Below are 14771 nucleotides of genomic sequence, written 5' to 3'. Positions count from 1 at the left end.
TCCGAACGTCAAAGGAGCTGATAAGTACTGATAGCCTGAGGGCAGCAACAGTCACAAGAAAGTGACAAAGTTGAATACCACCAGCCTGAGGGCAGCATGGTCACAAGAACGTGACAAAGCATTAAGTATCATAGACCTGATTTGGTTTTGAGCATGAACGCTCAATGGAGTGGGTGTTACCACAAGCAGCAATGAGTAAGATGACACATAAACAAACATTATGTTAGGCGGTAAGTCATGTCATGTTTATTGGGTGTGCCTGCCCGTATACAGTATATAGAGTATTGAGATGGTGGAGATGAGATGCCCAGAGGAGGTTGGAGTGTGTGAAGTGAGCTTGTTTATGTATAATCATAATCACCCGACTCAGCCCTCGCCGACCAGCCAGGGTGGGCCAGGAGATCGGACTGGCATTGTAGTGACCCATATCTTAGAAACATCACCTAACCTGGTTTCTCTCTAGACTTTCAACACGTAAGTCTAACTAGTACTTATTGTGTACACAGGTAGACTGTGTTCATTGCATCATTTATCATTGTGACAATATAGAAATATGGCAAATTAAGTACTCATTGTAAGTGTTAAGATTAGACTGATTACATAGCTATGATTGTTATGTAAATATATATTGGATTAAACATTTATGTAGGAGTGCCTATGTATGATTTATTTGAAATACTAAAATGAATTGTATTCAACAGGTTTGACCGAATTATAACGTTCGAGTTTAACGTGACGAGTCTAATTAATCCTTTAACCGTCCGGATGGCGGTTACAACGAAACTTATGTGGATAAGGAAGAAAATTATTATAGTATTGGATGGATACACTCTCAGCCCGTTCACTATCCCTTCGATGGGTTGTAGGGAGGAGAGCAGCTGAACGTATTCTCTTTCGGTAACAGAGCAGAGAGGGTGTAGCCCTATCACCAGGAAGGGCCAGTCCACAGGCATTCTTAGCCAGAAGGTCAACAGTGTCATTGTTTTCTATTCCTTCATGAGATGGAATCCAAAAAAAATGGATAACAAGAGAATTATCATGGGCTAAAGCTAATAGACATAACATATGTTGAATTAAAGGGAGGCATCAGGGCTTAGAGTAGGAGAGGGCCTGGAGGGCAGACTGAGAATCACATATCATCACACCGTTTAATCTCCTCTGAAGGAGGAGATCAACTGCATCTAAGAGTCCTTGCAATTCATTGTAAGTAGAGCTTGACCAGTTCGGAAGTCTACGGGCAACCCAACCTCCTGCTGGCGAGTCCACATCCGGTGAGAAGAGAGCACACCCCGCACTCCCGTCTGCCTGTAGGGAACCGTCGGTGTATAGATGGTGTACAGCAGGGACTGAGGAAGAAACTCTGGTTATGGTCTCCAAAACTAATTGTTTCCGAAGGAGAGGTAGGCCCTTCTTTGAGGTGTGAGTAAAGGTGACTGCTGGACAGGGAACATCCAAGGTGGAGGACCGTGATCAACCTCTGCTTTGGGCACATCAATATCGAGGTTCTGAAGTATAGAACAGACTATTTTAATGAGGGTGAGACCACCCGGCCGAAGTAGAGGCCGGGGTGAATTTGGATCAAGGGAAGTTCTAATGACATGAGAATAATGGGGGGCAAGGTGGGGAGAGTGAAGACATTTGACACTGAAGTAGGAGACATTAGCGTATATTCTCTCAACAAGGGAAGGAAGATTGAGTTCAGTTTGCCTGTTAACTAACCTGGTGGAGGTGGGACAGCCCAGAATAAATCTCATGACTTTGTTTTGAAACTTTTCAAGGGGATCTAGGGATATTTTGGGGAGTTGACATAAAGCAGGGGAAATTTAGTCGACAACAGAACGGATAAACAAAATGTAAACAGTTCTGGCTACAGGGATAGAAATCCCGGCAGCATTGTTTGTGAGCCACATGAGAGGTGTTGGACGCTGTTGCAGTCGATCTATGAGGTCCCGGACGATGGGATGGACACGTCGTACAGGTGTGGCTGGAGTAATCCGCAAAGGTGCACCCAGGTAGATGTACTGCATACACGGAGGGATAACATTATCTCCCACAGTGAATTCTGGGAGCGTACCCAGGTTGCGAGGAGAGAAGATCGTACTCTTATCTGGGAAGAGGATGAGACCACAAGCAGAAGACGACACTGCGAATGAGTTGAGGAGGCGTTGAAGATCTTCCGGCGACTCAGAGTGAATGCAGATATCATCTGCATAACAGGTAACTGTGGTACCAGGAATGTCAGGGAGAAAAGAAAGTAGGCGATGCATAAGGATGTTAAAAAGAAAGGGGCTAAGAACAACCCCCTGTGAAACGCCAAGATTGAAGTTCTTGGTGGAGCTACATGCCCCCTTAAAGAGGACGCGGGAAATTCTGTTCCGGAGGTATCCCCGAAGCCATATTAAGAGATTACATTTGACACCGAAGTCTACTAGCTGATCAAGGATGATATCTCTATTTTGTCGTGATCCCACTACCCTTTATACTTGGGGAGTGAATCCTACCCCAAGTTATTAACAAATAAAGGAACAAATAGGGAACACGGCAATAATTATCCTCACCAAAAACCTACTCAACTAAATGTACTTGAATAAGTAAGAACAGTTGAAATAAGTGAATCACAAAAGGGAAGATAATTAATTAATTCAATTTATGTTCTAAAGGGAGTAATGACTAGCAAACATGAATTTAAGGGAATAAGTAAGTGTATAATAAAATAAGAGTGATGCCGGAAGGGCGAAAATATGCTGTAAGGAGTTAGACCAAACAAATATTACTTAACATTACTATATTACACAAGACATACGGAATATATATATACAACAATCACTACAAAATGATTATCCCTACCAAACAGGAGATACCTTACCACCAGGATCCCTTCCTAGGCCTAACTAAACGTGTCACTAATACCTGATACCCCTAGGGCATTGCAGAAGACTGGATAAAGCACTAGACAAGGGTCAAGGCTAGAGAACGAATGGACAAGTCTAACCTATGCCACGGTTTTTCGCTACTGGGGAAGCGTGCCCACGCGGGGAGGAGAGCGTCTCATATCACGTGATTCAGGACATTTGCTGGATATTTTATATAATTAATTAATATTACTCTTCAGTTGACTTAACAGAGTAAGACAATGATGCATACAAATTACATACATAAATATACAATTAACCTAAGTAACTAAGAACAATAATAATATAATAAGTACAATTAACAATTTATTAATAGCTTGTATGAAATGTAGGCGTGAACATATGCCTCACGCTATGCGAGTTCCCGAGCGCTCAGGCACGTGACATATTTACAACATCAAAGGCACTTTTAAGGTCGATGACGGCTACGACACTCATAGGGGAAAGACGGGTATAGAGTTCCATGAGACAGTGATGCGTACTCTGTTGTGGCAAGAAACCATACAAGCTGGGTGAGAGTTTGTTCTCCAGCCGAAACATGAGACGGGTAAGGAGAATACGCTCCATCACCTTGCTGAAGCAAGAGGTGAGGGAGATGGGTCTGAATTTGGCAGTGCCGCATTTTGGAATGGGTACTACTGTGCTGTAGGTCCAGGCATTGAGTACATACCCCGTGCAGAGACAGAGATTGTAAAGCAGGAGAAGGGGGTTGCCGGGGACTTTCAGGAGCAAACGGAGAACTGAGTAGGTGACATCGTCATCACCGGGGACAGTTGCCCTACCACGAATGAGGACACGCCGCAGTTCCTCCTCGGTTATCACCACCGTATCCTCTTCATCAACCTTCAGCAACGCCGCCATGAGACGAAGGGCGCGGAGATTTGACTGGGAGGAGAGGGCCTCTTGAATGTGCTCCGGGAGATTACGGGCTTGGGATTGTGCAGACCATGTTTCCACAAGATCTTGTGCGTACTCTGCTGGGCTGTGGTGAACGGCACTAGAGGACTTTTTCTTGACCACCTTGTTGATGAGGTGATACATGGCTCCCACGCTTGTCTGGTGGTTAATGCTATCTGTAAAGTTACGCCAGGATTCAGTCCGAACACATTGTTGGAGGGCAATTAGATCATCCCTGGACGACTGGTACTGATGGAGACGGTCAAGGGTCGGTTCCTCTTGGAACGAAATACCATCCTCCACTGCCTTCTTTTCCGCCTGGAGGATACGTTCATCAAGGGTCCAGGCATAGGCTTCAGGGCGACGTTTAATGTGTGGACGAGAAATGTAGTGACTGTGGAAGTTATGCGTGGAGTTCACCAGGGAGGAGTATAACTTCTCCGGTGACTCTACATCGAATGTCGGGAGAAGGTTGGACATGTACGAGATGTAGGCAGGTTAGTTTTTCGGAGGGATGGTAATGTAGGTACGACTGTGGATAAGGGGAGGTCCAGCTGGGAGTGAGTAATGGAGGCTGAGGGTGAAGTGGTCGGGGAAGAGGGTAGGGATGGATGAGGTCCTCACATGGGATGCCACTACTCTAGATGTAAGAATGTGATCAAGGGTACCTCCACGAGAGTGAGTGGCACTACCAGTATCCCAGCGAGAAAGCTGATGACGACGGATGTACTCAAGAAGACGAATCCCATTTTGGTTCGGATTAGGAGAGAGGTCCCAAAGCTCAGGGTGTCGAGCGTTGAAATCTCCCATGTAAATCATGCCAGAGATCATAGGACTAGGGAGGACAGAGAGATTTATCCTGACAGGGGCGGAGTAGGCGTTGCATAGGTGGATCTTGCCGTCACCCACTACTATCTCAAGGAGTTGGAAGGTCATATTGTCATCCTCAGAGCAGCAAAGAAGCTGATGTGGTATGGAGTAGTGGACGTAGCTGATGAGACCATTCCTGACAAGATGAACATAGGGAATGTAGCCAGTGAGTGGAGGAGCCTTCCCTCGAAATAGAGAATGGGCAGCAAAGGCTTCTTGAATGAATATAACATCGGAATGATGGTGATAAACATAACCTTTAAGTGCAGCGAGTTTCCTATCATTTCTGATTCCACAGGCATTCCATGAGACAATGTGAAGCGGTATACTGTTAGTGAACTTGACGTTTATTCTTACGAGAGCCAGGTGTGGATGAGGAGGTGGCACGGGCGTTTCTTTGTGGAGCGTTTAACTTCTCAATGAGGTTGGTGACAGACGTGATGACGACCTGTTGAGTTTCTTCCAGGGAAGCCAGAGTGTTTTCAGTAGTGGTGTGCCTGCTTCCCAGACCATCAATGTGAGCTTCGATGGCATCAAGTTGAGCTGCAAGTGAGGTAAACCAAGACATCAGGGAACTGACAGCATCACGGAGAGCAAGAACTTCGACAGAATCAGGAATGGTAGAGGTGACAGGTATTGTGGCATCCTGCGGCAAAGATGCTGGTACACTAGGACCCACCAACGACACATAAGGTGGCGGTGATGGCGCGGCTGGAGCGGCGGGCTGGCGTCTGGTGCAACCATGCCAGACATTGACTCCTCGTTCATGGCAGCGAGGACATTTCCAGTGAGTGGTATCTGACGCAGATGAGGGAGGTAGCCCCGAAGTAGAGGCATCGGAGGTAGTGGTTGGTGAAGGAGTCGGGTGAGGGCAGGAACGGGAGTCATGGGCTTCAGCACACCAGGCACATTTCTCTGGAGCAGAGCAGTAGCGGGATATATGACCGATTCCACAGCACTTGAAGCACCATGGTTGTTCGGTCTTCATTTTGCGTAGTTCGCAGGACGGGAGACAGGGGAGGAAGCTAAAGGTAATAGCTGGCAGGGGAGGGTCTGGGAGACTCCAGACGACAACAAGCCGGTTGATGGGTTTTCCATTCTGATGGAAACAACGGACAGAGTGGATACCGGGAATTTCTTTGACAAGGAGGGATCCATGCGTATAGGATAGCGAGTGAGGAGGTAGCTCGGGGTCTTGCGTGGCCTGTCAGGTGAATCCTGAATGTCGAGGAGCAGAGAGAGGAACTCACCAGTCTTAACCCTATCTATGATGTCCATACGTCGTCTGGTGATGTAGACAAAGCGGGAGGAAACAGCAGACACCTTGACCTCAGCAAGGTGGTCCCGGTCAAGGTGAAAGGTCCTGGTGACCTCAGCTAGACAGCGTATTTTCGTATCACCCGAGGCGTTTCCTTTGAAGAGGGGTTTGGTGTAGTCGGCTCGGGGGGTAAAAGCTGGAGGTAGAGGAGTGGACTAGGAAGCGGTCTGAGAGGAAGTGGCCCTAGAGATGGGGTGTCCGCAGGCCGGGAGCTGTACGTGGTCGGGTGGGTCGCGTGTTCCCGGTCCAGCGGCTTCCCGCGCTGTAGTGCGAGAGGGTTCATATGATGGATATGATGGACACACGTGGTGAGAAGAAACCTTTGTATTCCTTGGGGTTTTGGAGGCAGGAGATGGAGATTCTCTGTCACTGTCTGAAGTGGACTCTAATGGGCGTTTGGTGGAGGTAGAGGCTTGGTGGCCAAGCAACGCAGGAGGTGGCCAACCTTTCCCAGAGGGTATATCCTCATCGCTTATCGCTAGGTCGGCCTCCAGGTCGGCAAGGGTGGCGGGTCCGGAGTATTCCATGACGCCCTTGGATTCCACGACAGGCAACGCACAGAGCGGTGGCGATAACATCACTGCAGCGTCGCTGCCCCGTCATAGAGAGTGGTTGGGTAGTTTGGCTTGTTCGGGCACAGGTGAGATGGGGAGGCAAAGACGTCACTACCACGTCACACTACGTCACGCTCTTCGCACTGCGCAGACGCGAAAATAACCGACCAAAGGGTCCAGGCAGAAAGTCCAGATATTTTATCAAAAATTTTGTCACAATCCTTGCGAGGATTCTTCACTGACTTTCCTTGGGATGAATGTTGCTTTTCCACTCGAGGCGCCTCGGTATGTGCTGACAGCATTGCTGGAGTTATACAGGGTGGTATGAGTGTATTTATCCCATCTTCTACCAAAACTTTCACATTACATTCATGGTTTGATCGCTCCTGCTCTCTTGCATGCAGGGTGAGAGATAGGGCATATCGAGCTATGAAACTATCTCCTATTACCCACACCTCTTTCATTTCTTCTAGGAATCGTTGCCCTGACTAATTCTTCCCCTAGTAAATCCTTCTGGTCCTTAACCAAAAACAATTGTAACAGCTTCTTCACTCCTTCTTTTCCTCCTCTCTTCCGACCTGATAACTCTATAGCCAACTCTCCCCCTGTCAAAGCCCATCTCTTTGGCACCTTATTCTCCTCTAATTCCACCTTAGACGATTCCAACTTTATCCTTCCTACCCCTGCTCCTCCTACTGAACCTATGCACTTTCCTATAATCTCCACTCGCAGGGTTGCCGGTGTGTTATCCAGGTTGGATGTGAGTAAGGCACATGGACTGGACAGAATACCCCCTCGTGTTCTGAGGGAGTGTGCTAAAGCTCTGGCCCCTGTGCTTCCTCGCCTCTTTCGCCTCTGCCTCAAAACCCAAACTTTTCCTTCTTCTTGGAAGCATGCCTTGGTTCAGCCCACCCCGAAGAAAGGTGACCATTCTAATCCCTCAAACTATCGCCCCATTGCCCTAACTTCATCCCTCTCTAAGATTTTCGAAACCGTCTTGAATTCCGATTTTCTCCGTCACCTTGAACACCATTCTCTTTTGTCGGATCACCAGTATGGCTTTCGCCAGTCGAGATCTACTGGTGATCTGCTCTCCTATTGCACCCATCTTTGGTCATCCTCTCTTAGGGATTATGGAGAAACTTTCGTCGTGGCCCTCGACATCTCCAAAGCATTTGACAGGGTATGGCACAAGTCTTTGCTTTCTAAACTTCCCTCTTATGGTTTCTCTCCCCCACTTTGTTTTCTAATCTCTAGCTTCCATGAGAACTGATCAATGGCAGTTGTTGTCGAGGGATCGATCTCTCGCTCTTTCTCTACCAATAGTGGTGTCCCACAGGGTTCTGTTCTTTCACCTACTCTCTTCCTTCTTTTTATCAATGATTTACTTCACACTACAACTAATTCTATCCATTCTAATGCTGATGATTCTACTCTTCACTCTTCTTTACATTTTCCCCTTCCTCTTAACTCTCAAACCAGATCTGTTTCTAGGGCTGATATCACTACTTCTATCAATGCGGATCTGTGCAGCATCTCTGAATGGGGAGGTGGTACAAACTTGGTTAAATTCAATCGTAATAAAACTCAGTATTTACCAATTACACTTTCTAAATTAGATGATCTCCCACTAATTACATTTCAGGATGCTATCATTCTGCCAAATTCTGAAATAAATATGCTAGGCCTCACCATTTCCTCCAATATGTCCTAGAAATCACACATCCTTAACATAGCTAAAGCTGCCTCCCGAAAATTGGGAATGCTGTACTGATGCCGTAGCTACTTCACTCCTGAGCAGTTGCTTCAAGTATATAAGGGATTCATTCGTCCTAACATGGAGTACTGCTCTCATATCTTATTAACTCTCCCCCTTTAGTCGACAATCTCTCTTCCCTTTCTCTTCGCCGCAATGTTGCTTCTCTCTCTCTCTTTTAACATAAGAACATAAGAACATAAGAATGGAGGAAACTGCAGCGGGTCTATTGGCCCATACTGGGCAGTCCCATTTACACCCAACCCCTATTGCTCATATAAGCATCCAACCTATGTTTGAAGCTATTCAGCGTATTCGAGTTAATGATGATATTTGGTAACTTGTTCCATTCATCCACTACTCTGTTTCCAAACCAGTATTTACCTATTTCACGCCTAAATCTAAATTTGTCTAATTTAAAACCATTGTTACGAGTTCGCTCTTGGTTGGATAGTTTGAGTACCTTTGTAATGTCCCCTTTTTTAGCCCTGACTTCCACTTATACACCTCTATCAGGTCGCCCCTCGCTCTACGTCTCTCGAGGGAGTGCAAATTAAGATGCTTTAACCTGTCTCTATACTCAAGGTTCCTAATGCCCGGGATTAGTCTTGTCATTCTCCTCTGAATTCTTTCCAACGATTCTATATCCATTCTGTAATACGGTGACCAGAACTGAACTGCGTAATCCAGGTGTGGTCTCACAAGAGCAAGATACAATTTTAGGATGACCTCGCTAGTCTTGTAACTAACACTCCTTTGTATGAACCCAAGTACTTTATTAGCCTCGTTACGAGCAAAAACACATTGTTTACTTGGCTTAAGGTTCCTACTTATCATTACTCCTAAATCTCTCTCGCAGTCGGATTTCTCTATGGCATCGTTGTTCATCTGGTATCTGGTTTCCCTGTTTACATCTCCTATACTGAGTACTTTACATTTGTCCACGTTGAATTTCATCTGCCATTTTTCAGACCATTCGAAAAATTTGTTTAGATCTTCCTGTAGTTTTGCTGAGTCCTCGTCAGATTTAATAACACGTCCTATTTTAGTGTCATCAGCAAATTTACTTATGTTGCTGTCTATGCCGATATCTATGTCGTTTATGTATATAATAAATAATAATGGTCCAAGTACTAAGCCTTGGGGAACTCCACTTGTGACGTTGCTCCAATGGGACTTAGTGCCATTAATGCTCACTCGCTGTTTCCTGTCCTGTAACCACGCCCTAATCCAGTTAAGGATGTCACCTTTGATGCCATGAGCTTCTACCTTTCTAATTAGTCTTTCGTGGGGGACTCTGTCAGAGGCTTTGCTAAAGTCGAGATATATCACATCATAATTGTGCCCTCGTCCACCGATTCGAAAACTGATGAAAAGAATGTTAATAGATTAGTTTGACAAGAACGTCCGCTTGTGAAGCCATGCTGGGAATCATTGATCAATCTGTGCTTCTCCAGGTGATTTCGAATAGAGTTTGAAATGATTGCTTCCAGTAATTTGCCTACTATTGATGTTAGACTGATTGGGCGGTAGTTAGAGGATAGTGATCTATCCCCCTTCTTGAAAATCGGTATTACATTCGCTATCCTCCAGGATTCTGGTACTACACCTGTTTTTAAGGACATGTTAAACAACTTTGCTAAGGGCATACTAAGCTCTTCCTTACATTCCTTTAATACTCTGGCAAATATCTCATCGGGACCAGGTGACTTATTAGGCTTTAGTTTGTCTATTTGCTTCCTAACATCGTTACTAGTCACTACTATCTCGCTTAATTTGTTTTCTTCACTATCTCTGAATAGAGTCGGTGCCTCGGGTATCATGTTTAAATTTTCGGTGGTGAAAACTGTTGAAAAATATTTATTCAAATTATTGCTCATTTATCCGTCGTTATCAGTGAGCTCGCCGGTATCTGACCGTATTGGTCCAATCTTTTCTCGTGTTTTAGTTTGATACATTTGGTAGAATCTTTTGGGGTTTGTCTTCGCCTCCCTTGCTATCCTTACCTCATTATTCCTCTTGGCTTTCCTTATCTCGGTTTTATCCCTACTCGCCAATATCTTATAATAATCCTGGAGGTAAATTTCGCCACGCTTTATCCTTCTACCTATAGCCTTCCTTTGGCCAATGATGTTCTTTAAATAATTATTTATCCATTTAGGGTCAATGTTGTCTGATCTGAGTTTTTTGTATGGTATGTTCTGCCTCTGTGCATTAAGTAACTCATTATTTAAATTGACGTGGAACTCGGCAGTCTCAGATGTCGTTATCAGGTCTGAGTCATCTGTCAGGTTCACAGCCAAGCGCAACACCCCCTCTCTCAGCTGCCTCTTTAAACTGTCAAAGTTTGCCCGTCTGAAATCTGGTACTTTAGTGGAATTTTCCTTACGTCTGCCCTGAAAATCTAACTGGAATCGAATTTCTTTGTGATCTCTGTTTGCAAGTTCGTTCCCTACCTCGACATTGCTAATGAGGTTTTCTCTGTTCCACAGAACTAAATCGAGTATATTATTACCCCGTGTGGGTTCGGTTATATGTTGACTTAGGAAACAGTCCTGGATCGTCTCGAGAAAATCCTCTGATTCAGAGTTACCCTAAGGTCAGTCCAATCTATTTGGCCAAGGTTAAAGTCGCCTACTATACAGACTTTGTTGTGTATGGAAGCCCTGCGCATTTCATCCCAGATAAGTCGCTCATTGATTCTATCAAGATTGGGAGGTCTATATATTACTCCTGTGATTAATTTTTCCCTACCGTCGCTTAATTCTATCCAAATTGTTTCTGTATTCCGCTCAGTTTTTATTTCCTTATTTATTTCACACTTCAGATTATCCCTAACATAGATTGCTACTCCGCCTCCTTTCCTGGTTTGCCTATCGGTATGGAACAATTTGTAACCCGCAATTTGGTATTCGACCGGCAACTCACATGAGTCTAGGTTGATCCATGTTTCAGTGAATGCTATTATATCGATTTTTTCGGTACATACCAAGGCCCTAATATCATCCATTTGTTTCTCATAGTTCTACAGGTACTTCAACGGACAATGTTCGGTGGAATTGGCATTCTGTGTACGCTGGCCTTGCCGTGGGCTCGTAACACACATCTTGCCCGCGGTGCCCACCGTTTCTCTGTGGATGTCGGTCACACTAGAATAACCCGTTATAGTACATCCTTCTTTCCTCACACAGCCAAACTATGGAATGCTCTGCCTTCTTCTGTGTTTCCATACTTATACAATCTGTCTCACTTTAAAAAGCTGGGTTTCCGGCATCTTCGTGGTGAAGATTAACACAGTATAACCTTTTTCTTTTCTATTTTAAATTTTTTTCTGTTCCTATTTTTTCGCTCCCCAGGCCTTGTTGTGGGTCGTTCGACCTGTGCCCGGGTGTGGGGATTAGTGGATGACATCATTATGACCTGACCTCATGTTTTATAAGGTCACCCTGCATATTTAAGCCTCTCTCTGTCCATGTAATCCAGTTGCCTCTGAAGATGTCTTGAATAAAGACGAAAGCTAAGATGCTCCGTTGTTTCCCTTTTCCCGTGCGCGTGATCCAGGTATATGCTGATAACCACAAGGAAAGAAGAAAACATGAAGTTCCCAAGCGCTTTCGTATAATTCACATCTTCAGGGGTGAGTACAGACTAAGTAGAGGTACAAAAAGGTATATATATGCAGAGGAGGGTGAGATCAAGTCCACAACGATGCCATAGAGAAATCCGACTGCGAGAGAGATTTAGGAGTAATGATATGTAGGAACCTTAAGCCAAGTCAACAATGTGTTTTTGCTCGTAACAAGGCTAATAAAGTACTTGGGTTCATACAAAAGAGTGTTAGTTACAAGACTAGCGAGGCCATCCTAAAACTGTATCTTGCGCTTGTGAGACCACACCTGGATTACGCAGTTCAGTTCTGGTCACCGTATTACAGAATGGATATAGAATCATTGGAAAGAATTCAGAAGAGAATGACAAGACTAATCCCGGGCATTAGGAACCTTGAGTATAGAGACAGGTTAAAGCATCTTAATTTGCACTCCCTCGAGAGACGTAGAGCGAGGGGCGACCTGATAGAGGTGTATAAGTGGAAGTCAGGGCTAAACAAAGGGGACATTACAAAGGTACTCAAACTATCCAACAAGGAGCGAACTCGTAACAATGGTTTTAAATTAGACAAATTTAGATTTAGGCGTGAAATAGGTAAACACTGGTTTGGAAACAAAGTAGTGGATGAATGGAACAAGTTACCAAATATCATCATTAACTCGAATACGCTGAATAGCTTCAAACATAGGTTGGATGCTTATATGAGCAATAGGGGTTGGGTGTAAACGGGACTGCCCAGTATGGGCCAATAAGCCCGCTGCAGTTTCCTCCATTCTTATGTTCTTATGTTCTTATGACCCTACTAATCTTCAAAAAGCACCGCAGCAGTCGGTAGTCAGGTCAGAGGGTAAGCTGACCCAACCTTCTCACCTGGTTACAAATCTTCTTAATTACGAAATTATCCAGTTTGTACATTCCATTACTCAAATTCATGTTGACTGATTCGATATGTTTAATGAGACTAGATTCTATAATGTTCCTACAGGTACTGTCAATTGAATTATAAGGTAATATTGAGGAGGCATTATCCCAGTCAAGGCAATGCTTATTATCCCTCAAATGAACAAACAGAGCATTGGATTCCTGGCCTGTCCTAATACTATATTTATGTTGTTTAAGTCTAGTTACAAGATCTTTACCTGTCTGGCCTAAGTAAAACATATTACATTACTTGTACTCACCCCTGAAGATGTGAATTACACGAAAGTGCTTGGGAACTTCGTGTTTTCTTCTTTCCTTGTGGTTATCAGCATATATATATATATATATATATATATATATATATATATATATATATATATATATATATATATATATATATATATATATATATATATATATATATATATATATATATATATATATATATATATATATATATATATATATATATATATATATATATATATATATATATATATATATATATATATATATATATATATATATATATTTATATATATATATTTTTTTTTTTTTTTCAAACGACCCCCTGACGGAGACACGATGATCCTCCCCATACTCGCCAGATATTTTGTAAATAATATTGATTATGTGTTAAAGGAATATCCTTCCTTCCTTAGGCTTTAGTAAGCCCCTTTATAATATTTATACTGTATATACTTGTCACACTTGCCAGGTGCTTCTGGTGTGCTGACAACTGGGTCCCACTGTATTCTCTGCACAGACTGTCATTAGTTTCAAGTTGATACCACCTAAAGCTGGAGCGAATTTGGAAATTTAGAGATTCGCGAAAACAGTGTAACCAGTAAATATGCTCATAAGTCGATAATGCACAACTTTCGAGAATGAAAACCGGCAATTTCTACTCCCATAGGACCTGTCTACCTACCTATATAGGATTTAGGTATATAAGTTGGGCTTAGAAATCGAAAACGACCACAACGCGTTGTGGTTGTTTTCAAAATAACCATGAAGCTAAATTTTGCGTAGGGATTTTACCCAAACTAACCTAACCTAACCCAATCTAAACTAACCTAACTTAACTTATAGGAAAATCTCGCTTCTGGTTATTTCCCAAACAACCACAACGCGTTGTGGTCGATTTTTGTTTTCTGAGTCCAACATATACATTGATGCATGAACGGAACTGACAAAATAGCAGCTGACTTCTGTGGAGGCCTTTAGGAAACAAGTTAATACTTGTTTTTTGGTAAAGCTGATGATCCTGAACAGTGAGGAGAATTAGCAAAGTTTGGGAAGTATTGAAACTTAAGGGTATATGAATGATAGACATCGAACTCACTTTTTGTGATATTTTATTGTAATACATTACAAAATTTTTATATTTATTTTTAGGTCTTTCACTTTGTAGTGTTTCGAGCGCTAGCGAATTCTTTAGAAGAACTGGCACTTGAGAAACAAAAGACCGGCTATTATTAGTAGTAGTAGTACTGACAATATTTATAATTGAAAGGCATTAATAGTATTAAAACTAATTATTAGGAAACAATTATTAGTAGTATATATTTTATACATACAATTGAAAATTAGATGACATTTCATATGACTTTTGCTCACCTTCAGTGAGCACTGCCAACATGGATTCTCAACCCTGACCAGTTATTTGGACAAAAGAGTCAGGGACTCTGAAACTTCCCTAGTTGATAAAGTGAGGGAATTTAGAGTGTTGTGGGTTTTCAGACTTCCATTGTATCCAAGAAAAGCTTAAAATGACAACTTTTTTGGACGGTTGGCTGTCTTTGTTATTGTTTTGTTCTGTGACAATAATACCGAGAGGTGCTAAAACTGAGCTTGTGATTGGAAAATTATTTTTGTTTTTACCAACAACACAGAAGTGAGAACAATGAACAGCGGAAATTATGCCCAGTGCA

At 43.2% G+C, this 14771-nt stretch overlaps 1 protein-coding gene across 1 annotated transcript; it reads right to left on the bottom strand.

Annotated features, from left to right (window-relative positions):
- Positions 1-3284: 3284 nt before the first annotated feature.
- Positions 3285-4289, bottom strand: LOC121869881. The gene has a single exon (XM_042371446.1). The coding sequence runs from the start codon at positions 4287-4289 to the stop codon at positions 3285-3287; it is 1005 nt and encodes a 334-aa protein (XP_042227380.1).
- Between the last annotated feature and the right edge of the window lie 10482 nt (positions 4290-14771).

Source organism: Homarus americanus, unplaced genomic scaffold, assembly GCF_018991925.1.
Source record: "Homarus americanus isolate GMGI-L3 unplaced genomic scaffold, GMGI_Hamer_2.0 scaffold14467, whole genome shotgun sequence".
Taxonomy (NCBI): Eukaryota; Metazoa; Arthropoda; class Malacostraca; order Decapoda; family Nephropidae; genus Homarus; species Homarus americanus.
The sequence above is the reverse complement of the archived record's forward strand: the minus strand, read 5'-3'. Positions and strand labels throughout refer to the sequence as shown.